Raw genomic sequence first — 26,136 nt, 5'->3', positions numbered from 1 at the left:
TGAAAGGTGTGAGACTGAATTGTCCTAAATGGCTATTCTATACTAAGAGTTGTGGAGAAACATCTGGCGTACCTCTCCTGCTCCAGCTCGTCCAGGAGCTCCTCCGTCTTCTTGGCCTTCTCCGTCATGTCCAGTAGGTGGACCAGCAGCTCGTCCGCACTCTTCTCCACTACAACATGGGGCAACACTATTGTTTGATTTACTGCTTCCAGGGCCCCGTTCCACAAAACGATCTTAGGGCTACGATGATTGTAAGCCTCAGTTAAAGTATGTGATCTTAGGGCTAAGTTGATTGTAACTCACTAAGTACGTGATCTTAAATTTTTGCTACAATCGGCTGCCTGTTCCACAAAGCAATCTTAACTAAGAGAATTGTAAGTTAAGATCAAAATGCTAAGTTGCTCCGGACCAACATAGGATTGCTAAAATCGATCTTAAATATTGTACCATAACAACAAAGATGGCGACTTTTATTATGGTGTGCAAGGAAATGCGTCGTCTGCTAAACATGACCAAGGGAGGCCACTCTAAGGGAAACTTTAGTATCTTCATGGCTGAAGATTCAGATCTTTGTTAAGATCGGCTACTTAAGAACTTGTAAAGTTACAATCGCTCTAAGATCATTTGTGGAACGGTTGTAAACTTTAGCTAAGACAATTTTAAAATCGACGTAAGTCCCTAAGATTGATTGTAGTTATGATCGCTTTGTGAAACGGGGCCCATCTTAGGGCTAAGTTGATTGTAACTCACTAAGTACGTGATCCTAAATTTTTGCCACAATCGGCCGCCTGTTTCCACAAAGCAATCTTAACTAAGAGAGTTGTAAGTTAAGATCAAAATGCTAAGTTGCTCCGGACCAACATAGGATCGCTCAAATCGATCTTAAATATTGTACCATAACAACAAAGATGGCGACTTTTATTATGATGTGCAAGGAAATGGACTGTGCGTGTGTGTGTGTGTGTGTGTGTGTGTGTGGCTGCTTGTACTAGTCCGGACTGATGCCGATTTATAGTGCTAGCTCACTGAGATACCATGCCACAGTTGAACATGAATACCCCACTCCGACACAGTTTACTGACTCCGAGCCGACCAGTCCTTGTTTTAGCCCCTTAATACTGAGCAGCTCCAGACAGGGTAACAACAAGTATCATCTTTTAACTTCTTTTGGTATGACGCGGCCTGGGACGAAACCCGGACCTTCTGCACTAGACCATGGAGGCGGTCACTTAAATCAGGATCAAACAAACCAGTGATTCACATCATGAGCAATGGGACAACTCAGTGTGGGACAGAATATAAAGAACGTATTACCTTCTTTGAGTGCCCCGAACATCTTCTCTCTCTCCACGCCCTTCTTCTCACTGAGTTGATTCAAGCCATCTAGGATCCGCTCTTGGTCCTGTCACACACAAGGCAATCGAGTGAGTGAGTGAGTGAGTGAGTGAGTGAGTGAGTGAGTGAGTGAGTGAGTGACTGACATATAACTCCGCAGTCAACAATATTCCACCTTAGAAATGGCTTGACCTTCACATTGCAATTTATTGCAAAAATTATTCATACATTATGATACGTACCACAATGTATTGTACATAATCTCATCAGACTTCCTCCAATTTTTGACAACTTGGTAGTCACCCGCCATTTTGTTGGATGTTGCTATGGTCACAGTGCATGTGTAATACACACATTATATATGGGAAGATGGTCGCAAATAGTCTTGCTTTTTCAATCACAGAAATCAGTTGCTTATTACTGAATTTCTAAATTTCAATTCCACTTGTCACTTAAACTTTTTCCAACAAGATAAAAATATGCATGATTTTGAAAAACATAATATAATAGTACTTTCTATCCATCATTATTTTAAATCTTGGCATACCAGTAATGCCGTAGGCCTCTATTCCATTTACCCTTATGACATGCACAAGGTACAGGGAACCTAGCTCGACCAGGAAACACAACAGGCTTCACAGATGAAAGCAGTTTTTCCTGGTATGTGACCCATGTAAATATTTCCCATCTTAATAATCCATGTTTTAGTTATCAGTTACAACAAGCATGAGTTACCATGGTTACAAGAGACCTATCCTGCCATGAAACCCCCAAGGGAAAGTAGTACTCAACCACGTTAAAGATTACAATTGCTGAAATCATATTTCAAAGTTGAACACTGATCATGCTGATGCTGATCATCATCATCAGTGGGCCACAATTTGCTGTGCAGAGTTGCATCCCTTTGTTGTGTCAGAAATCTATGATTCCATTTATGTTTCTAGGTCTGTCAGCACTAAACTCATGCACTTTAGACTTCCCTGCCGCGTAAAACTATGCCATAACTGAAATACTGTTCAAAGCGACATAAAAAACAACTCACTCACTCACTCACTCACTCCCATAACGTTACAAGACTTTGACATACGCCGAAAAGCAAGTATTTACAGCACACTGACCTTGGCAATGGCGTCTACGAGGTTCTGTTTCTGAGACACGACCTTGGCGGCCATGATGGCCTGTACCTCCTGCTCTTCGCGCATCATCTTCTCCAGGGCCGTCCTGTCCTCGCGCTTCTTGTCCTGCACAAAGTCACAGGTCTGCCTTATTTCCGCTTTAACCATCAAGTGTATCATATCTCCATTCAATTAGGATATATACCTCAAACCCACTTGCAAATATTGCTTCCTTTTCAGTCTGGTCCAATTGACACTAGGTTAAAAATAACAGTCCAATCAAATTTCATGATTGAAAGAAACTTAACTTTTACGTGCTATCTTCCATTTAACATTTAGAATAATGACTTTTCTACCCTATTACTCAGAAAAACATATTTCCACCAAAACATGCTAACAGCTATTATGCTCACTCCATGTCAGAATGATGAGATCTGATTGGTCCACGTGATCTTGAAAAAATACTGTGTATCCTGCCTTGGAGGGAAATATATTTCTCAGCAGGAGAATAAATCCCTTATACCCCACCACGAGCAAAAAAATACATGATGTAAATTTTCTGAATCACATTCCATTCAATCTCATCATGCTTTTCTTAATAGTTTTGACTGAAGCAACGCTATGGTTAAGAGATGTGTGTGTCGACGGCAGGCAATATACTTACCATTACATCTTGGTACTGTTCCAGCGATTTCTGAAAGATAATGGGTACCGGTAAGAAAACATGACTAAATGAGCTTGGCAAGTAAAAATCACTTCACACAACAGCCAGCAATATTCCAGCTCTCTGAAAGTGGTGAGTAAACAACCAGTGACTGACAGCAAACTCTTCAATCCACCTAGTCAACGTTGGTCGGACCCAAGTCTGCCGCAAACTTGGAATTAAGATTTTCCCCATTCATGCTATCTGTTAATACAGCTATTACTAATATTATGGGTCTCTAGTAGGGGGGGACGGGTAACTTGGGTAACTCAGGTATTTGGGTTGGGTGGGTACTGAGTAGGACCCGAGTACCCACAAGACTACCGGGAACCGTGGTTAGTTACGTGATATCGAGTTTTAATGCCAAAAATTATCAATAACTCCATGGTCACACTGCAAGTCACTAATGCAGCATTCCTTCTGACTTTTACATGTCTGATGTTTGATGTTGTTTAACGCCACACTCAGCAATAGTCCAGCTATATGACGTCAGTCTGTAAATATTCGAGTCTGGACCAGACAATCCAGTGACTGACATCATGAGCATCAATCAATGCAATTGGGATATGATGACATGCATAGACCAAGTTGGGGAGTCTGACCACCCGTTGCCGTTAGTCGCCTTTAACGACAAGCAAAGTTGCCTTTTTGTCAAGCATGGGTTGCCGAAGACCAATTCTACCCTAGATCTTCACGGGTTTATATGTTTGAATAGAGATAACTTTCAGTCATCTTCAGTCTATGCATGACTGAAACGTTTTATATGTGTGTCTAAATACTTTTTGCCAGGGCTCCAGTCCAACAATTCCTAATTGGACGTTTTGTACCCAACTCTTGAGACCTACAGTGGGTACCTTGGTTTGAACTCGTCCCAGCCCTAGTCTCTGGAGGTGACTTGTATTTCACTGATAACAGGACGAATAAATCAGTAGAGGCATTATTGTATTGGATACAATCTTGAAATAACTCTGAATTTTTGCAAAAAATTAAGAAAATGACTTTCAAAAATTCGAAATTTTGCAAAAAATAGCTATTTTTTCCCAAGTTGCCTGCCAACAGCACTTATAGTCTGGAAGGTAATTTAGGGTACTGACGTTTACTACAATATCTGAAAAACTATCGGACCTACTCCAGTCAAAGTTGGTATGAGATTATTAAACAGTCATACATAACTGGATATTACATTTAAAGACAATCGGTGCATGAATAAAAAATCTGTCTATTTAGCTATCACTATATTTCATCAACAACCAGACCTGTTCGTCACGGGTGGAACAAGCATTCATTGAAACAGCCATCTGCATAATGCTACCCCTGCGTCACAGGGCCATATGACACAGTTGAACCAAGTAACTCAACTCGAAAGGGTGCACGGGAATCACACACGCACGAATACGGTGTTAGCGTTGGGCGTCTCAACGTGCGTGATTCCCTTGCATCCTTATAGTTTGGAATCCTAGATAAATCCTGGAAGTTTGTACCATCATCTTGGCCTCCTCCTGGTAGGCCTTGAGCGAGTTGCTGCTCCAGGACGAGGCGACCGGCTTTGGGGGCTCCAGGATGTTCAGCAGGAAGTTGGAGGGGGGCTGGTACTCAAGTCCAGTCACTGAAAGTCACATCGGTAATAGTCATTAGAAGCAAGCAACTAATGAGCTTGAGGGGTTAAGAGTAGGTGAATCATTTTAGAGGTCTGCAGTTGGTGTGACATGGATTATTTCCCTTGTCACAGCAACCACCATGCTCCTTCCGGGTGCGATATCTTTGATGCCACCACAAACAATGCCCCAAGTTATCGAGGTATGACACGCAATTAACATACATCTGACATCTGATACAATTTGGTCGACGCTTACAACAAACATTGGTTCCTAAGGACCAATTCTAACCAGGATTCCCTACTGTGAGATGTATAATGGAGGACAGCACAACCTACCACTGCATAGAAACTTCATGGTGTCCTCTGTCCCCTTCTTACAGATCTCTGCAATAAACACAACAATCTCCGTCAGGTGGGCACACCCAAGTCATGTATCGTAGTGCTCGTACAAAACTTCAATTATTACGTACACACACACAATGAATAAAGGTAATATGTCTCCGTCTCTCAGCTTTATAGTCAGTTTCAGAGAATATCGTGTACCACAGTCTACTTATAGCCAATGCAGGCACATGATTAAGTGACAGAAAGTTTTTAGTAAGCACTTTGAAAAAATAGATTGCAAGGATCAAAACATGCCTACTGGTGTGCAAAGTGAGTGAATGAGCAAGTGAGTGAGTGAGTGAGGTTTTACGCCGCTTTTAGCATTATTCCAGCAATATCACGGTGGGGGACACCAGAAATGGGTTCCACACATTGTACCCAGGTCGGGAATTGAACCCGGGTCTTCGGCGTGATGAGCAATCGCTTTAACCACCAGGCTACCCAACCGCCCCCTGATGTGCAAAGAAAATGACAATTCTCGATATATTACCATGGCTACAAACACTTCAAACATTATATTCACCACGCAACTGTCAAGTCCAACCAGCTATAGGTCTCACACAACGTTTTGAACAGTATTATTAGTAGCAGTTGTATCGCAGTTATATCGCAGTTGTATCACAGTTGTATCACAGTTGTATCACAGTTGTATCACAGTTCGCCAGCTTGACGTGGGTGGAAAGCCCGAGGTGACAAAATTACTTTTTGCAGTATTATCTTGGAACAAATTATTTTTATCAAGCAAAACCCAAACCTGACAATACTGAAATGTTCTGTCCCTGCAAACAAGTCCGCCTCACCTTTGTCTGGGTATTTCATGCGGGATGCATCTAGTACAAGCGTTTCCAGCGTACGAATGTAACACAGCCTCTGGGGAAGGGAGGTAACTTCATTATCCGAGATGTCCAGAAGCCGTAAACAAGGAAGCTCGCACAAAGTCCCTGGCAAATGGCTGATTTTGTTCTCTGCACGAAAAGTGATCACAATGTGTTAATATAAGGGGGTGAAACAAATTAGGGAACACATGAAAATACAAGTGCTCCTTTATTGTTTTCCAGGTTTTGTTCCCAAGCTATGGATGTCACTGTGGGTAAAAATCTGGGAGGGAAAATAAAGGGAAACTGCAATGAAATGGTGTTTCCCTCAGTGTATTTGTGTTCTTGATATAATGATACATACATGACAGAATTTTATCATTATCAACTACATCCACAAGTAACTAGTCCAATAAATGTTATGATTAATTCATACATAGACTAAAACATACAACAGGAATATATTGTTTTTAAGTGAGCTACAGTGCACTCACAAAAATGTCCTCGGGAACTGAAGCATTCCAACAAGAATACATTTGATCCATCTTCAAACTTCAAAGGTCATTTCATCACAAGCTAGATAATATATGTTGTAATGTAGAACATGTAATGAGTTTGCCTGCATCCTTTTGTTGGAGGTGGATAACATCCTTTCCATTACCTAAATCCCGAGGTGTATTTTATGAAATATACTCTGTATTATGTATGTATACCTTACATGTTTGTGAAGATTATTTTGGCGAAAGAACTTGATCACTGGCTTTGAATAATACACCTCATTACAAGATATATTTAAAAAAATACATGAATATAAGCATGTGTTAAGTATGATATTCAGGAACCAGGAATATAAATTAACCGTGTCGTTAGGAGGTGAGGAGAGGTGAAATGGGGTTTAACGTTGCGTCCAAGATTATTGCACTTGTATAGCGATGTGCAGGCATGTGTGTGTGGGGGGGTGCTTGTACTAGTCCGGGCAAATGCCGATTTATAGTGCTAGCACACAGAGATACCATGTCGCAGTTTAACATGAATACCCCACTCAGACACAGTATGCTGACTCTGAGCCAACCAGTCCTTGTTTTAGCCCCTTAATGCCAAGCGCCAGACAGGGTAACAACAAGTACCATCTTTTAACATCTTTTGGTATGACACGGCCGGGAATCAAAACCCGAACCTTCTGCTCTCCGGGCGGACGCTCTATTACAAGACCACAGAGGCGGTCCTGTGTCGTTAGGAACTTAACTGTGTTATGAGCTATAACAAGGGATTTTATACCCTGGAAAAGTACCTAGACCTTCTAGAAATAATACTGGTGCGCGAGTTGGGTTTAACGCCGCCTTAAACAGTATTCCAGTTATATCGCAGCGTGTCAGCTTAATAGCGTGGGAGGAAAGCCCGAAATGATGCAGGTCTCAGACGTTTACCACTTCGGTGAAACCCACGAGCACGGTATGGTACTGACAAACCTAGAAACAAAATCAGGGCAAACCGGGTTTCGAACCCACAATCATAGGTTTCTGGCATGCCCAAGGGAAGCAACTCTGCACAGCAAATCGCAGCGCCTTAGACAACTGGGCCACCCGTGCCCCCAGAAATAATACTAGATGTACTGAATTTAAACAAATAAGAATGACCACACATCACAATTCTATCAAATGAAAATATTCTTACTTTTAACATTCAGAGTCTGAAGTGAACGGAGGTCCCCAATTGTTTCTGGAATCTTCTTCAATTTGTTGCCCTCCAAATTCAATACCTGAGAAAATGATCATATAAAGGTCACTGATGGAGAAAGAGGGCAGAACCAGTCATCAATGGTGTGAGCACTGATTCACGTTGTTGGAATATGAAAAACTACAGCGGGACCCAGTCGACTTGAATTCCGATCTGTCCAATCCCTGTTTGAGTCAAACTCAAACTCTTATTATATCTATCACTTTTTCAAGCCAGTTGTGTCGAACTGGATGTGACGAATTCTCTGCTGTCTCTAACTCAATTTATCAAGTTTAAAGTCCAAAGAGTTTAAATAAGTTAAAACTTACTCTGAAAAGTCAAATTCAATTTTTTTTAAAAACCAAACTTAGCACAAGTTACAATTGAAAAAAAACTTCAGTGTAAACAGCCAGATGTGTGGAAATGACAAGTACTTCTGTTTATAATTCTCATTACTTAATTGTTGTCCACCCAACATGCACAATGGGGAATGTCTGCTGTCTGTTGTCTGATGACTAGGTCACGGGTGTAAGTCAGAGGTGTTGAACCCCAGTCAAACTATTTATGTGGTCCCTTGGTGTTGGAGATGGATGAAAGGTCGTTCTGACTTCACCCATAATGGGATGTCCTCAGATCCTTGTTTAGCGGTAGCGAAAACTAAAATCTGATTTTAATGAGATTGGAAAAAACATATTAATTGATTTGGAGGAAGGTCCAGAAGTGTCCATCATTAAATCTACTCCCACTCCAGCTCCACGCCTTTGAAACTCATACTAGTCCGTTAGTCTGAGGCGACTGAATTCACCATGTTCACTAGCAGCATTTGAGGGCTATAAATCTGAACAAGTTCTCAATTAATTCTTTGAAAGGCATTTAAAACTGACACACATAAGGAAGAGGTGAGGTGAGATGAGGTGAAATTGGGTTTAACGTCGCGTCCAAGATTATTTCACTTATATAGCGACGTGCATGTACGTGTGTGTGTTTGTGTGGCTGCTTGTACTAGTCCGGACTGATGCCGATTTATAGTGCTAGCCTACTGAGATACCATGCCGCAGTTTAACATGAATACCCCACTCAGACACAGTATACTGACTCTGAGACGACCAGTCCTTGTTTTAGCCCTTTAATGCCGAGCGGCTGACAGGGTAACAACAAGTACCATCTTTTAACGTCTTTTGGTATGACGCGGTCGGGGATCGAACCCCGGACCTTCCGCTCTCCGGGCGGACGCTCTACCACTAGACCACGGAGGCGGTCTCATAAGGTAGAGAATTTTAAGTATGTCAACTTCACCTGATGAAGGGGTGAGGGCATACTCTAAAATGTTGTGTTCCTCATAGTAAAGAAGTTGACATCCCTATATTCCCTTCCTCAGTTCTCAATTGTTTAATTTTGCTATAAATTGGAACTGAATAAATCTGACAGAAATAGTAAACATAGTAAATCAGTATTAGTTACAAACTCTGACTGAAAAAAGGTTTCCACTCGTCCTTAAAAAAACACAAATTTCTAAGGCTGCCACTTGACGAAACAATTAGGTCATTAACTGAATCAGTGGTCGACAGTGTAGATCCACATCACACAGTCCTTGTCATGACTTACTAAGGCTACCAATAGCCTTAACTGCGTCTGGAAAGTTTTGCGACACCCTGTTGATAAGACTACCAAAGACCAAAGCTAGTTGTGTATGTGTTTTCTTAATGAGAAGTGAGTGAGTATGGTTTTACGCCGCTTTTAGCAATATTCCAGCAATATCACGGCGGGGGATACCAGAAATGGGCTTCACACATTGTACACATGTCGGGAATCGAACCCGGGTCTTCGGCGTGACAAGTGAACGCTTTAACCACTAGGCTACCCGACCGCCCCCTTAATGAGAAGGAATCAGCATGATGAAAAGGTTACTCAGTGTCAGTCACTGTTTCTTTTAATTAAAAAAAGTTCCTTGCAACACTGATAAAACAAATATTGGTACCCTATACGCGTATTCTGTAATCATCTGACTTACCTGTAAGTTAACGAGTGTTCCTATATCTTCAGGTAAAACCTTAATCTCATTGTTGTGGACGTCTAACACCTGAAATATTGTACACTATTAATGTCATTGCAAATCAAACAGATTTATGTCCCTTTGTGATGACTGAGGTATCCATGGCAACCTGCTACTCATGAAAAACAGATATCCTCCCACTTATCATTTAGTTTGATTACAAATCATCATAATGAGACTGAAGGCACTGATGTTTTCACTGAAACATGACATGATAAAAGGGTGCAAAATCCTGAAAGAGTGAGTGAGTGAGTTGGGTTTAACGCCACTTTTAACAGTATTCCAGTTATATCACGGCGTGTCAGCTTAATGTGGGAGGAAAGCACGAAGTGATGCAGGTCTCAGACGTTTACCACTTCGGTGAAACCCACGAGCACGGGTATGGTGCTGACAAACCTAGAAACATAATCGGGGCGAACCGGGATTCGAACCCACAATCATAGGTTTCTGGCGTGCCCAAGACACGCAACTCTGCACAGCGAATTGCGGCGCCTTAGACGACTGGGCCACCCGTGCCCCCAAATGCTGAAAGACACCCTGTATGGGAGGATGTTTGATAGTAAGAAGGCATAACATTTCAGCAGTGCTCCAGATAATTTTTCGGCCACGGTGTAAAAATGCACAAGTAATCCTTCTCATTGGGCATTCATATTATGGGTATTCAGTATATATCCACTGCCTTGGGGTCAATCTTTGGGATAATTAACCAATGAGTACAAATTTCTTAAAATGCTGCTACAAGTGCATTTGCATCTGTCAATGTGCTGAAATCTGAAAACAAGTTAAAGAACACCCAAAATTGGAAGGCTGTATGTTGCAATACCCACTCGCTATGACACACTAACTGTAGTCGTATGAAAATATCGTGTGTTCTTACTTCTCGAGGATTTTATAAGTTCCTGAGATAGCTGCAGTGCTAGGAGATGAATATCACTGTTTGTCTTTTACAAGTAAAATTTCCCACACTGCCCTCACTATGGCATTCCTTGCCAAAATCTTAGGAGTCTACTAGACCGAACTTGGCACTTGCCAGCATCTTCAGTAGATCATATTGTTACAATATGGTGTATTATTAGCTGAGCACACTAGCCGGAACTTAGCTCTAGCCACCATCTTCAGTAGATCATATTGTTACAATATGGTGTATTATTAGCTGAGCACACTAGCCGGAACTTGGCTCTAGCCACCATCTTCAGTAGATCATATTGTTACAATATGGTGTATTATTAGCTGAGCACACTAGCCGGAACTTGGCTCTTGCCACCATCTTCAGTAGATCATATTGTTACAATATGGTGTATTATTAGCTGAGCACACTAGCCGGATCTTGGCTCTTGCCACCATCTTCAGTAAATCATATTGTTACAATATGGTGTATTATTAGCTGAGCACACTCGACCGAACTTGGCTCTTGCCACCATCTTCAGTAGATCATATTGTTACAATATGGTGTATTATTAGCTGAGCACACTAGACTGAACTTGGCTCTTGCCACCATCTTCAGTAGATCATATTGTTACAAAATGGTGTATTATTAGCTGAGCACACTAGCCGGAACTTGGCTCTTGCCACCATCTTCAGTAGATCATATTGTTACAAAATGGTGTATTATTAGCTGAGCACACTAGCCGGAACTTGGCTCTTGCCACCATCTTCAGTAGATCATATTGTTACAATATGGTGTATTATTAGCTGAGCACACTAGACGGAACTTGGCTCTTGCCACCATCTTCAGTAGATCATATTGTTACAATATGGTGTATTATTAGCTGAGCACACTAGCCGGAACTTGGCTCTTGCCACCATCTTCAGTAGATCATATTGTTACAAAATGGTGTATTATTAGCTGAGCACACTAGCCGGAACTTGGCTCTTGCCACCATCTTCAGTAGATCATATTGTTACAATATGGTGTATTATTAGCTGAGCACACTAGCCGGAACTTGGCTCTAGCCACCATCTTCAGTAGATCATATTGTTACAATATGGTGTATTATTAGCCGAGCACACTAGACAGAACTTGGCTCTAGCCACCATCTTCAGTAGATCATATTGTTACAATATGGTGTATTATTAGCTGAGCACACTAGACAGAACTTGGCTCTTGCCACCATCTTCAGTAGATCATATTGTTACAATAGGGTGTATTATTAGCTGAGCACACTAGACTGAACTTGGCTCTTGCCACCATCTTCAGTAGATCATATTGTTACAAAATGGTGTATTATTAGCTGAGCACACTAGACAGAACTTGGCTCTTGCCACCATCTTCAGTAGATCATATTGTTACAAAATGGTGTATTATTAGCTGAGCACACTAGACTGAACTTGGCTCTTGCCACCATCTTCAGTAGATCATATTGTTACAATATGGTGTATTATTAGCTGAGCACACTAGACAGAACTTGGCTCTAGCCACCATCTTCAGTAGATCATATTGTTACAAAATGGTGTATTATTAGCTGAGCACACTAGACAGAACTTGGCTCTAGCCACCATCTTCAGTAGATCATATTGTTACAATATGGTGTATTATTAGCTGAGCACACTAGACTGAACTTGGCTCTAGCCACCATCTTCAGTAGATCATATTGTTACAATAGGGTGTATTATTAGCTGAGCACACTAGACTGAACTTTGCTCTTGCCACCATCTTCAGTAGATCATATTGTTACAATATGGTGTATTATTAGCTGAGCACACTAGCCGGAACTTGGCTCTTGCCACCATCTTCAGTAGATCATATTGTTACAATATGGTGTATTATTAGCTGAGCACACTAGACGGAACTTGGCTCTTGCCACCATCTTCAGTAGATCATATTGTTACAATATGGTGTATTATTAGCCGAGCACACTAGCCCAAACTTGGCTCTTGCCACCATCTTCAGTAGATCATATTGTTACAATATGGTGTATTATTAGCTGAGGACACTAGACCGAACTTGGCTCTTGCCACCATCTTCAGTAGATCATATTGTTACAATATGGTGTATTATTAGCTGAGCACACCAGCCGGAACTTGGCTCTTGCCACCATCTTCAGTAGATCATATTGTTACAATATGGTGTATTATTAGCTGGGCACACTAGCCTGAACTTGGCTCTTGCCACCATCTTCAGTAGATCATATTGTTACAATATGGTGTATTATTAGCTGAGCATGCTAGACCAAACTTGGCTCTTGCCACCATCTTCAGTAGATCATATTGTTACAATATGGTGTATTATTAGCCGAGCACACTAGCCGGAACTTGGATCTTGCCACCATCTTCAGTAGATCATATTGTTACAATATGGTGTATTATTAGCTGAGCACACCAGCCGGAACTTGGCTCTTGCCACCATCTTCAGTAGATCATATTGTTACAATATGGTGTATTATTAGCTGAGCACACTAGCCGGAACTTGGCTCTAGCCACCATCTTCAGTAGATCATATTGTTACAATATGGTGTATTATTAGCCGAGCACACTAGACCGAACTTGGCTCTTGCCACCATCTTCAGTAGATCATATTGTTACAATATGGTGTATTATTAGCCGAGCACACTAGACCGAACTTGGCTCTTGCCACCATCTTCAGTAGATCATATTGTTACAATATGGTGTATTATTAGCCGAGCACACCAGCCGGAACTTGGCTCTTGCCACCATCTTCAGTAGATCATATTGTTACAATATGGTGTATTATTAGCCGAGCACACTAGACGGAACTTGGCTCTTGCCACCATCTTCAGTAGATCATATTGTTACAATATGGTGTATTATTAGCTGAGCACACTAGACGGAACTTGGCTCTTGCCACCATCTTCAGTAGATCATATTGTTACAATATGGTGTATTATTAGCCGAGCACACTAGACCGAACTTGGCTCTTGCCACCATCTTCAGTAGATCATATTGTTACAATATGGTGTATTATTAGCTGAGCACACTAGCCGGAACTTGGCTCTAGCCACCATCTTCAGTAGATCATATTGTTACAATATGGTGTATTATTAGCTGAGCACACTAGCCGGAACTTGGCTCTTGCCACCATCTTCAGTAGATCATATTGTTACAATATGGTGTATTATTAGCTGAGCACACTAGCCGGAACTTGGCTCTTGCCACCATCTTCAGTAGATCATATTGTTACAATATGGTGTATTATTAGCTGAGCATGCTAGACCGAACTTGGCTCTTGCCACCATCTTCAGTAGATCATATTGTTACAATATGGTGTATTATTAGCCGAGCATGCTAGACCGAACTTGGCTCTAACCACCATCTTCAGTAGATCATATTGTTACAATATGGTGTATTATTAGCTGAGCACACTAGCCGGAACTTGGCTCTTGCCACCATCTTCAGTAGATCATATTGTTACAATATGGTGTATTATTAGCTGAGCACACTAGACGGAACTTGGCTCTTGCCACCATCTTCAGTAGATCATATTGTTACAATATGGTGTATTATTAGCTGAGCACACTAGCCGGAACTAGCTCTTGCCACCATCTTCAGTAGATCATACTGTTACAATATGGTGTATTATTAGCTGAGCATGCTAGACCGAACTTGGCTCTAGCCACCATCTTCAGTAGATCATATTGTTACAATATGGTGTATTATTAGCTGAGCATGCTAGACCGAACTTGGCTCTTGCGACCATCTTCAGTAGATCATATTGTTACAATATGGTGTATTATTAGCTGAGCACACTAGACTGAACTTGGCTCTTGCCACCATCTTCAGTAGATCATATTGTTACGATATGGTGTATTATTAGCTGAGCACACTAGCCGGAACGTGGCTCTTGCCACCATCTTCAGTAGATCATATTGTTACAATATGGTGTATTATTAGCTGAGCACACTAGCCTGAACTTGGCTCTTGCCACCATCTTCAGTAGATCATATTGTTACAATAGTGTGTATTATTAGCCGAGCACACTAGACCAAACTTGGCTCTTGCCACCATCTTCAGTAGATCATATTGTTACAATATGGTGTATTATTAGCTGAGGACACTAGCCTGAACTTGGCTCTTGCCACCATCTTCAGTAGATCATATTGTTACAATATGGTGTATTATTAGCTGGGCACACTAGCCTGAACTTGGCTCTTGCCACCATCTTCAGTAGATCATATTGTTACAATATGGTGTATTATTAGCTGAGCATGCTAGACCAAACTTGGCTCTTGCCACCATCTTCAGTAGATCATATTGTTACAATATGGTGTATTATTAGCTGAGCACACTAGCCGAAACTTGGCTCTTGCCACCATCTTCAGTAGATCATATTGTTACAATATGGTGTATTATTAGCTGAGCACACTAGCCGGAACTTGGCTCTTGCCACCATCTTCAGTAGATCATATTGTTACAATATGGTGTATTATTAGCTGAGCATGCTAGACCGAACTTGGCTCTTGCCACCATCTTCAGTAGATCATATTGTTACAATATGGTGTATTATTAGCCGAGCATGCTAGACCGAACTTGGCTCTAACCACCATCTTCAGTAGATCATATTGTTACAATATGGTGTATTATTAGCTGAGCACACTAGCCGGAACTTGGCTCTTGCCACCATCTTCAGTAGATCATATTGTTACAATATGGTGTATTATTAGCTGAGCATGCTAGACCGAACTTGGCTCTTGCCACCATCTTCAGTAGATCATATTGTTACAATATGGTGTATTATTAGCTGAGCACACTAGACTGAACTTGGCTCTTGCCACCATCTTCAGTAGATCATATTGTTACGATATGGTGTATTATTAGCTGAGCACACTAGCCGGAACGTGGCTCTTGCCACCATCTTCAGTAGATCATATTGTTACAATATGGTGTATTATTAGCTGAGCACACTAGCCTGAACTTGGCTCTTGCCACCATCTTCAGTAGATCATATTGTTACAATAGTGTGTATTATTAGCCGAGCACACTAGACCAAACTTGGCTCTTGCCACCATCTTCAGTAGATCATATTGTTACAATATGGTGTATTATTAGCTGAGGACACTAGCCTGAACTTGGCTCTTGCCACCATCTTCAGTAGATCATATTGTTACAATATGGTGTATTATTAGCTGGGCACACTAGCCTGAACTTGGCTCTTGCCACCATCTTCAGTAGATCATATTGTTACAATATGGTGTATTATTAGCTGAGCATGCTAGACCAAACTTGGCTCTTGCCACCATCTTCAGTAGATCATATTGTTACAATATGGTGTATTATTAGCCGAGCACACTAGCCGGAACTTGGATCTTGCCACCATCTTCAGTAGATCATATTGTTACAATATGGTGTATTATTAGCCGAGCACACCAGCCGGAACTTGGCTCTTGCCACCATCTTCAGTAGATCATATTGTTACAATATGGTGTATTATTAGCTGAGCACACTAGCCGGAACTTGGCTCTAGCCACCATCTTCAGTAGATCATATTGTTACAATATGGTGTATTATTAGCCGAGCACACTAGACCGAACTTGGCTCTTGCCACCATCTTCAGTAGATCATATTGTTACAATATGGTGTATTATTAGCCGAGCACACTAGACCGAACTTGGCTCTTGCCACCATCTTCAGTAGATCATATTGTTACAATATGGTGTATATTATTAGCCGAGCACACCAGCCGGAACTTGGCTCTTGCCACCATCTTCAGTAGATCATATTGTTACAATATGGTGTATTATTAGCTGAGCACACTAGCCGGAACTTGGCTCTAGCCACCATCTTCAGTAGATCATATTGTTACAATATGGTGTATTATTAGCTGAGCACACTAGCCGGAACTTGGCTCTTGCCACCATCTTCAGTAGATCATATTGTTACAATATGGTGTATTATTAGCCGAGCACACTAGACCGAACTTGGCTCTTGCCACCATCTTCAGTAGATCATATTGTTACAATATGGTGTATTATTAGCTGAGCACACTAGACGGAACTTGGCTCTTGCCACCATCTTCAGTAGATCATATTGTTACAATATGGTGTATTATTAGCCGAGCACACTAGACCGAACTTGGCTCTTGCCACCATCTTCAGTAGATCATATTGTTACAATATGGTGTATTATTAGCTGAGCATGCTAGACCGAACTTGGCTCTTGCCACCATCTTCAGTAGATCATATTGTTACAATATGGTGTATTATTAGCCGAGCATGCTAGACCGAACTTGGCTCTAACCACCATCTTCAGTAGATCATATTGTTACAATATGGTGTATTATTAGCTGAGCACACTAGACTGAACTTTGCTCTTGCCACCATCTTCAGTAGATCATATTGTTACAATATGGTGTATTATTAGCTGAGCACACTAGCCGGAACTTGGCTCTAGCCACCATCTTCAGTAGATCATATTGTTACAATATGGTGTATTATTAGCTGAGCACACTAGACTGAACTTGGCTCTTGCCACCATCTTCAGTAGATCATATTGTTACAATATGGTGTATTATTAGCTGAGCACACTAGACCGAACAGAGGTTTACTGGACTTGGGCTTTGGACTAGTGGCTAAAGTTGCAGACTGCTTCGGGAAAAGGTCCGAAGAACAAATTGTTGCCATCTGCACAAAAGCAAGAACTGTGCAGTCATATTTTAATGAATTTTATCAACATGATCAAAAGCTAAACTCAAAATTGCAATAGCCAGTGGAAGGCTGTGACAGTGTGAAACAGTGGAAGGCAAATCTTGAGAGACAAAATATATGTGCCCAACCCTGAGATAAGGGACATTATTGGTGAAAAATCACATTTTGAATTTTCATCATGTTTTAATAATTTCCGGAACACAAAAATACATTGCACTAGCTTCAGTTCATATTTATTACTGAGATACATGACAACAAACATTTGGACTAATTTTCTGATTAATAACTGTTTAAGTAATAATTACAGATTTTCGTAGACATGTATGCTGAAAGGTTTTGAAATAATGTTTTTATTACAATACAAACTACCAAGAGAGAAATAAGATTTTTTTTGCACAGTCCACAAGCATGGTGATCTTCACTGAAGTATGCTCATGCAAACGTCTTTATGACGTCACAGCACAATTGTATCCTTGCAGCCATAAGGTTCCTATTCTTCTGGGTCCACTTGCACAAAGCGATCTTAGCGCTAAGACTATCGTAAACCTATGTTAAAGTATGGGAGTTACGATCATCTTAGCGCTAAGATCGCTTTGTGCAAGTGGACCCTGGTGGGTCACATGTTATACATACCCTGAGTGTGATCAGATCGGAGAACTTTCCTCCCGAGATGGAGCCAAGCCAGTTGTCATGCAGCAGGAGAGCCTGGGCAGAACAGGGAGACTTTTTACAACAGGCTACCGGGGTGAGAGAGTGAGGTGGGCCTCAGATGTTTTGCACAGCATGTCTTTTTTATCACAGCATCTTAGTTCTAGCTACCACTAAACAAAGATCTGAGGACATCCAATTACGGGTCACGTCAGAACGACCTTTCATCCGACCAATCAGAGCATCGCTTACCAGATCATGAAAGTGACAGTCGGAATGTGATTTCTAATCATGCAGCCTCGAAAACTTTAAAACGGGGTATTCCGAACGATAGTTACGGGCTTAACGACTGAATCTATACAATCTAGACCATATATTAGCCATTCGAGAATGTTCTTTTGTTCAGGTTTCAAATTTTTAAGCGAGAATTTGTCAAAATATGTTTCGAAGCGTAGTCGCCAATTTGAAATTAGTGCCGTAAAGCACGAGAAAGTTGCCTTCTGATTGGCTAATGTCAACTTCTTGTCAGTAATTCCATTGGTCGGTCAGAGTTTGCGAAAGGTCAGTCTGACGTGACCCGTAATTGGATGTCCTCAGATCTTTGTTTAGCTGCAGCGAGAACTAAGATGCTGTGATAAAAAAGACATGCTGTGCAAAATGGGATGTCCTCAGATCTTTGTTTAGCTGCAGCGAGAACTAAGATCTGATTTTAATGAGATTGGATTAATGATGGCGTAAAGCTTGAAGTGATGAGGATGTAGATGTTTAGCTCTGTTGTGAAATCCACGAGGATGGGATAATAAGGACCTTAGATTAATTAGGGGGAATTACCCCCCGACTAGCATATCCTGACATGGCTAAGGGAGGCAACTTATCTCTCCTTACATCACACATTCTTGTTGCTGACACAGACATGACAGAAGGAGTATTGTTTATTAAAATGTTTGATATTGTACACATGGTACAGTGACTTCTCGTTCATTGCCTATTTCAAGTTTATGTCAATATAATTAAAGTAATCAATGAAACAAAACACTGGGAATTTTCAAAAGTCATTGAGATCAATACTGTTATGCGCTGGTGAATCAGTGAATCTTTCCAACAATATTGTTTGATTAGGTACGCGATGGTTAACGGTTGAATCCAGTGTGATGTTATGAAAGCCTACCGGTGTCACTTTGGTAGCATATATATCTTTTTAAATTGAAATTTATCGTTATTTCAAATATTTGTTAACTTTCTTGAAATCATGAGACATTTTGATATAAAAAATAAATTAATGCTACCAAAGTGGCACCATTAGGCTTTATTACGATGAAAGCAGTGTAGTCTGATGCTCTTACTCATGCATATTACGACCACTTGTGTATACTGACACTGTTGGAGACTTACTTCTTTCTGCAGAATCTTGCATCTGGCAAACACTCCTGAAGGGATCTACAATGAATGAATGAATGAATGAATGAATGTCTTTATTTCCTCCAGATAAATCCGAAGAATCTCGAAACATCAAGATTATGTAATTAAATAATTAAATAACACAATAATCAAACATATATAGACACATATATACATATCAATGTCCCGCATATAAACAGTGAGAAATATTGGTAAGGTTACCAAACGTTGTTTAGGATATGTTTAATTTGATATAAATACTTTGAAAATGATTTTAAGCTACATCGAGAAATATTACTCAATTAAAACTGAGCTCAACCTAATTCAGTCAAAAACATGAGACTATACTACGCAAAAAAGTTAAGGACCACCTGCTTCTTTCATATTACTATAGTTAATCTGTCATGACACGCTGTAGTTAATTTGTCATGGCATGACACGCTATAGTTGATTTGTCATGGCATGACATGCTACAGTTAATCTGTCATGGCATGACATGTTATAGTTAATTTGTCATGTCATGACATGCTATAGTTAATTTGTCATGGCATGACACACTATAGTTAATTTGTCATGGCATGACATGTTATAGTTAATTTGTCATGGCATTACACGCTGTAGTTAATTTGTCATGGTGTGACACGCTATAGTTAATTTGTCATGGCATGACACGCTATTGTTAATTTGTCATGGCATGTAGAGGCCTCCTTGGCCAGTCAAAGTCATTGCTATGGAGACTAAAAAAATATTAATACTTTTTTTAAATCACAAACTATCAAAAGGCACCAGTTTACCACTAGATCTATCTATGTGCCAAGTTTGGTGCAGAAATATTGTACAATTTTCAAGATCTGCTCCTGTAAGAAGAACTACTGCCATTTTCAGTCTAAGTCAAAGTCGTTGCCATGGAGACATGAAAATGTTGTTGTTTTTAAATCACGAACTTTCAAAAGGCACAAGTTCACAACTAGACCTATCAATGTGACAGGTTTGGTTGCGATATCTCTCATGGTTTTTTAGTTCTGCTCGAGAAACGAAACATGAGGGACGGAAAGATGGAGGGACGGACGGACAGCACCCATTCCTATACCCCCCTTTCCATTCGTGTTGGGGGATAATAATTAGATGGAATGGAGGAGGATATTTACCTGACTTATCTCACACGCTGACAGATCGAAAGTCGGCTCTGGATTATCCTGGGCCTGTAAAACAGAAGCATTTCCCTCAACACCAGCACAACAAGTACAGTGAATCATTGGTAACAATATCAACTTGATATAGTTGGTTAAACATGTTAAAGACAATGTCACTATAAGGCAGATTCCTTATCAGCACTGGCCATGGATATGCTGACACAGTCTGCAACTTTAGCCACTTGTCCGAAGCTCATGGCTAATAAGATTTTGTTTGGTCAAGAAAGCTCAGCGAAAAATAGTCCATACTATAACACCAAAATCTACTGAAAAAAATGTAAAGGACGTGTTCTGGCTAGTAGCTTAAAATGTGTTTGGCACAGACTCCTGAATTTTGATAACCCCTCAAAAATGAGGTGTACATTTGCTACAACTAGTAGGCCTCTCACCAAATACTCCTGTCTCTCCTGACGCTTCTTCCCTTTCTCACTTTGCTTCCTGAAGAGTGGCATTTTCACCTCAATCGACATGGAGGCTTCAGTCCATCTTCTACCTGAAGAGACCAGTCTTCATTTCTCACTCTCCAGTGTATAAGTAATATCGCCATTCCATTTTCACAAATACCCTTGATCCCTGCCCCCACAGCTTCATTTGGAAGAGTGAGTGAGTGAGTATGGTTTTACGCCGCTTTTAGCAATATTCCAGCAATATCATGGCAGGGGACACCAGAAATGGGCTTCACACTTTGTACCCATGTCGGGAATCGAACCCGGGTCTTCGGCGTGACGAGCGAACGCTTTAACCACTAGGCTACCCGACCGCCCCTCATTTTGAAGATGATGTCACTCTACCCATCTCGCTTACCCATATTCTCTCATATATATGAGAGTAATTTTTTCAGGCAGTTAGAGTGAATGAGTGAGTATGGTTTTACGTCGCTTTTAGCAATATTCCAGCAATATCACGGTGGGGGACACCAGAAATGGGCTTCACACATTGTACCCATGTCGGAAATCAAACCCGGGTCTTCAGCGTGATGAGCGAATGCTTTAACCTCTAGGCTTCCCGACCGCCCCTCAGGCAGTTAGAAGCCGTGTGTCACTCGAATTGGACTTCAAATGAAGCTATGGGGGAAAACGGGTGAACTATACTCGCTGCCAAAAGAAACGCAAATTGCATACATGTTGGTTAATATATGAAGAATTACTCATATTCAAGAGAGATTAGTTTGGTTCAATGCACTAACAACCATACTGCTCATGAACGCATCACATGTGATGTCATAGATCCATGACGCAAGATGCACCATTTGTCTTGTGCAGGATTAGTGTGTCAAATTTTGAAATAATGTGCAGCATATCATAATAAAAATAAAGATGCTGTGGTAACACTTGGCTGATTTTGTCATTTATTGGTACACATTCGAAACATCTCTTCTTAAAGTACATTCTTCTCTATATGTTTCTATCGTTTGCATATCTTTTGGTGGTGAGTATATATAGGAGACAAGCATGATGTCAGTTCAGACTTGCAAGTATGTTCTACTCTTTACAAGAAAAGTTAATTCAAAACAGATAGCATTAGCATAGACATAGTATGTTCAGATACCTTGAAAAATCATAAAATACCATTCAACATCATCATGAAAAACATAATAAAAAAATAATTGTTTAAATTTTTCTTGGTCTGCCACTTCTAAATGATTCTAATTGAAATGCCATAATCAGCCACATGATAAACATATCTCCATGACAACGCACTGGCTTATAGTTCAGCCTAAACAATCAATCAAATTACGATACGATCCGTATCTCAATACTTACTTGTATTTTATAAAGTTTGTATTCTTTCTTTTTGCAGGTAAATCACAACCATAAATCTATAAGAAGGAAGATGACATATTGTAAACATATAGGCTAGAAGGCACTGTGAATGTTATGCTGTTATGCTATTCATAGCTAACCAGGAAATACTAGAAGATCGGTGTAAGCTGGTTGTTAACCAGTTTCTTTTATTCTTCATGTGTTGTTACAGCAAAATAACTTATAATGTAATGTATTGTACGTATTGTGTTACAGAGTTTGTTAATCGATGTATAGTATCGTGGGCCTTGTATCGTCATATCGTCACACCACTAATGTGGTAATGTATTGTTTGTATTGTGTTACAGAGTTTGTAAATCGATGTATAGCATCGTGGGCCTTGAATCGCCATATCGTCCCACCACTAATGTGGTAATGTATTGTTTTGAGGCTCAAGAAGAGGTGACGTTGGAAACGCGTGAAGTGGGGGAAAAACAGTTCTAAAGTAATTACCAATCTAAAATGTGTAATAAACCCTGTTTTTACTTACAATTTTCGATGATTACTGTTACTTGTGAAAAGAAATGTCTCTGAGTAAGCTAATGTTTCATGACGGTTGTGACCTATACCAAGTGTTTATATGTCACATTGTTTTAGTATCAGTACAAACACTTTTTCCAACTTGGAAACGGCAAACACGTGGGTGTGTTTAACTTTAATACGAAATAGACTACGGTTTTGTGGTTATTGTAGTGTCATCTAGAAGATAATTTTTCTACTCTAAATATACTTACGATAACATCATTAACATTGACAGTAGCGCGACATTTCTCATGTTATGGTCTGCTGGTAAAAAATGAATGTATTGACGCCTACCGTTAGCCAATACATAATTCTGACATGTTTAGTGATTCAAAACAACTCCCAACAAGGAATCATGCATAATCAAAATGTTTTTACTCAAATGTATCAAGTCACGAACAATAATATCTATTAAATACACTCAGAAAAAACACAAAACACACCCTAATGCGTTGTAAACAGACTTCGGAGATTACGACATTTACAAATATTGTTACCGGAAGTATCGCAGCAAGATAGTAAGGGAGGTAATCCAAAAAAGGAACACTACTTTAATCAGAGTTAACTACCCTTTAAATAAAGAAAAATACAGCTGAGGATATCTGGAGATTGGAGAACATTGTGTTTTCGAACTGTCACTGTTTCCAACACTTCCTGTTCTTTCCATTATATATAGATCTATAGATTTCACAAATGAAATATAGTATTGCAATCACTGCATGTTTTGGTGGCAAAAATAGACAAAAAGTGGATAAGTCTTCGAATGGTATTTAGAAGTGATACACATAAGAGAGGGAATTTATGGATGTCAACTTCTTTAACACGAAGAACACGACGTTCCAGCCAGCCATGAACCATGACGAGGGAACATATCTGCCTCGTGCTTGGGACTTATTGATTTAATTAATCTGTACCAACTCTCTGCATTCAGTCAGCTGATGAGGGAGTGAGTAAATACCCCGAAACGTTGCTTTCCTCGTAATAAAGAAATAGAGATTACTACACGAGTGTCTGTCAGATACCATTGATCTTACAACGAGTTGTTTCAAAACGTATCTAACGAGCGAAAGCGAGTTAGATACGCTTTGTAACAACGAGTTGTAAGATCACTGGTATCTGACAGGCACGAGTGCAGTAATCTGTTTCTTACACACCCTAAAATCGCACCTTTTTAGCATCGAACCGATGAATTTTGTCTCATGATTGCAGTAGCGCATTAATACATAATACCACTGTCATAAGTGACGTCATCCTATGTGCTGCTTACTACTCATAAATAATGTGACCCTACACAAAAAGGTTTCCGTCATTTCTGTGGATTATCAGGGCGATGATGAAAATGCATACTAGACAAAAACCAAGAACACGCTGGGTGCCAAGTTGAAAGTTTACACCTCAAAGAAATGACCAAATATGTACAACAATGTTTACTTCCATATGACATCACTACCGGTGACCGACTTTTACAAAATGGCGTGTTCACTGAGAACAGTACGCGGGATTTCCAGTGGAGATTTTCGTTGATTGAGGGATCGTATACACATAAATGTGTCACGTAAGTAATCAGAAACATTTTGACAATCTGCGTACTGTTATTTGTTTACCATGTTTCCCAATGTAACAAAGAGAATTAGTCAGAAATGCAGATAACTACCGTCATCGTTGTGCGTGATTTAGCGTCAGTCATGTCGTCACACAGGACGGAACTTTTACGGCTTCTGTTGAATTTACCACATCATTGTAATGTATATGTGTGTATTTCCATAGTTAGTGCAACGATACTCTTCCCATGAATATTCTCAAACGCGTGATCGAGCCAGTGTATGCAACAATTAGACGAAAGTACCTCTTTAATGCTACACAGTGTAAAATCTGAATTTTGCTTTGTTTACATTTCAGCAAGTACAATTTTCCGAGCACAGTTTTCGTTTCCATACCTAAATTTTTTCGCATGATTTCATCTAGATAATTTGCATTGGTGACAAAGACCATTTATCCATTGTTTCGAAAATGTATGAGGAATTCAGGGATGCATGTATAGCAGCTGAGTTTGAAATATACCTGATCGAGTATAGGCGTCTCATAACCGGCATTTTGTAAACACAATCCAATATGGCGGAACGCTTCGGCGTTCGTGTATGCAGATTTTCCAAAACATTCTAGACGATTCTAGGCTTATCAGCGACGTTTCAGAATTATCATTAGTGATTTGATACCCGTGATCACTAATATGCTATTTTTCTACTTTAATTATTTGAGTAAATATCCGATATTTAGATTTCTAAACACACAGTAAATATTTATATAACGCCGTGAATTGTGATTTGGCGAGATTTACAATGTACCTAACTTTCAGTAATTTTGAATTGCCTGAAATGACAGTAAATGATAAACAGAAGGGGGAATTCAAAACTGTGAAGTGTTTGCGTGATGTATTTTGAATTTTATGGGATTTCGAAGTGAGGGTTGAAGAGAAGGGACATGTGTGTCGCTGTGGCAGCCAGGGGGTTTACACTCTGAAAACACGATAATGTTGACATAACAACAGATAATGTAACTGATAATAATAACAAACAAACTCGCAGACGAGGACGAGTTTGTTTATTTTTATTATTAATTACACAGTCCTGTTGTTCACTACAGACGTAGGTTAACATTCGACTGAAGCACGAGCAACTTATGAATGACTTACACTCAGGAAAGTAGTCCGTCATCATCTGACCCTAGGTCATCACCATGGAGTAGCCAATCACGGGCCTGGAATTCGATCTCACACATATGTTTGATACCAGTTATCTCAAATGGGTTTCTCAACCACAGGTGTGTAAGAAATGAACATCCATAAATAAATGTTACGATATTTAGTAGTATTTACACGTTTGACGTCCGGGACGATTCTCAAAGCTGATTGGTTAGCTGAATCAGTATTACGTCATGCGGGTGAATTGTACAAACTGATATGACGTCATCCATTGTCCATGACGTCAGAATCGGTGTTTGTTAAGACATAACGCCCCTCGTGGTTTATTCTCCCTGCAGTGTTTTATTGTACGATAAACAATGACCTCGAGTTTATTTCTTATATGAGATATGAACATCCTCTTTAAGGTTGTTGATAAAATGTACAAGCTTTAAAAATATTAACCCCTATTTAAATAATGACGACTCCCTCAATACAATCCGACCTCGGCAATGTCGGACAAGTCCATTGTCTGCACAGGTGGGTATTTCCCGCATATTCTCATAATCCTCACGTC

General features: G+C 40.2%; 1 protein-coding gene across 3 annotated transcripts in view; it reads right to left on the bottom strand.

Moving 5' to 3' along the window:
• LOC124151939 (E3 ubiquitin-protein ligase LRSAM1-like) overlaps window positions 1-23,386 on the bottom strand; it is a 48,449-nt gene extending 25,063 nt beyond the window's left edge. Inside the window, exons 1-15 of one of the 3 annotated variants that reach the window (XM_048389220.1) lie at window positions 23,323-23,384; window positions 22,319-22,374; window positions 20,945-21,048; window positions 20,511-20,564; window positions 19,357-19,401; window positions 17,950-18,021; window positions 9,677-9,745; window positions 7,624-7,708; window positions 5,935-6,099; window positions 5,087-5,134; window positions 4,635-4,759; window positions 3,115-3,144; window positions 2,454-2,576; window positions 1,315-1,402; window positions 73-169 (exon numbers count right to left, since the gene is read on the bottom strand). In XM_048389220.1, the coding sequence (XP_048245177.1) occupies window positions 73-169; window positions 1,315-1,402; window positions 2,454-2,576; window positions 3,115-3,144; window positions 4,635-4,759; window positions 5,087-5,134; window positions 5,935-6,099; window positions 7,624-7,708; window positions 9,677-9,745; window positions 17,950-18,021; window positions 19,357-19,401; window positions 20,511-20,564; window positions 20,945-21,025 (1,082 nt within the window). In that variant the 5' untranslated portion in view covers window positions 21,026-21,048; window positions 22,319-22,374; window positions 23,323-23,384. Of the gene's footprint in view, window positions 1-72; window positions 170-1,314; window positions 1,403-2,453; window positions 2,577-3,114; window positions 3,145-4,634; window positions 4,760-5,086; window positions 5,135-5,934; window positions 6,100-7,623; window positions 7,709-9,676; window positions 9,746-17,949; window positions 18,022-19,356; window positions 19,402-20,510; window positions 20,565-20,944; window positions 21,049-22,318; window positions 22,375-23,261 lie in introns of all 3 variants that reach the window. The other 2 variants (XM_048389221.1, XM_048389222.1) reach the window with 2 other exon arrangements.
• Between the last annotated feature and the right edge of the window lie 2,750 nt (window positions 23,387-26,136).

This window comes from Haliotis rufescens, unplaced genomic scaffold, assembly GCF_023055435.1.
Source record: "Haliotis rufescens isolate VD_foot unplaced genomic scaffold, xgHalRufe1.0.p SCAF_8, whole genome shotgun sequence".
Lineage (NCBI taxonomy): Eukaryota > Metazoa > Mollusca > Gastropoda > Lepetellida > Haliotidae > Haliotis > Haliotis rufescens.
This window is presented reverse-complemented; position numbering and strand designations above follow the sequence as displayed.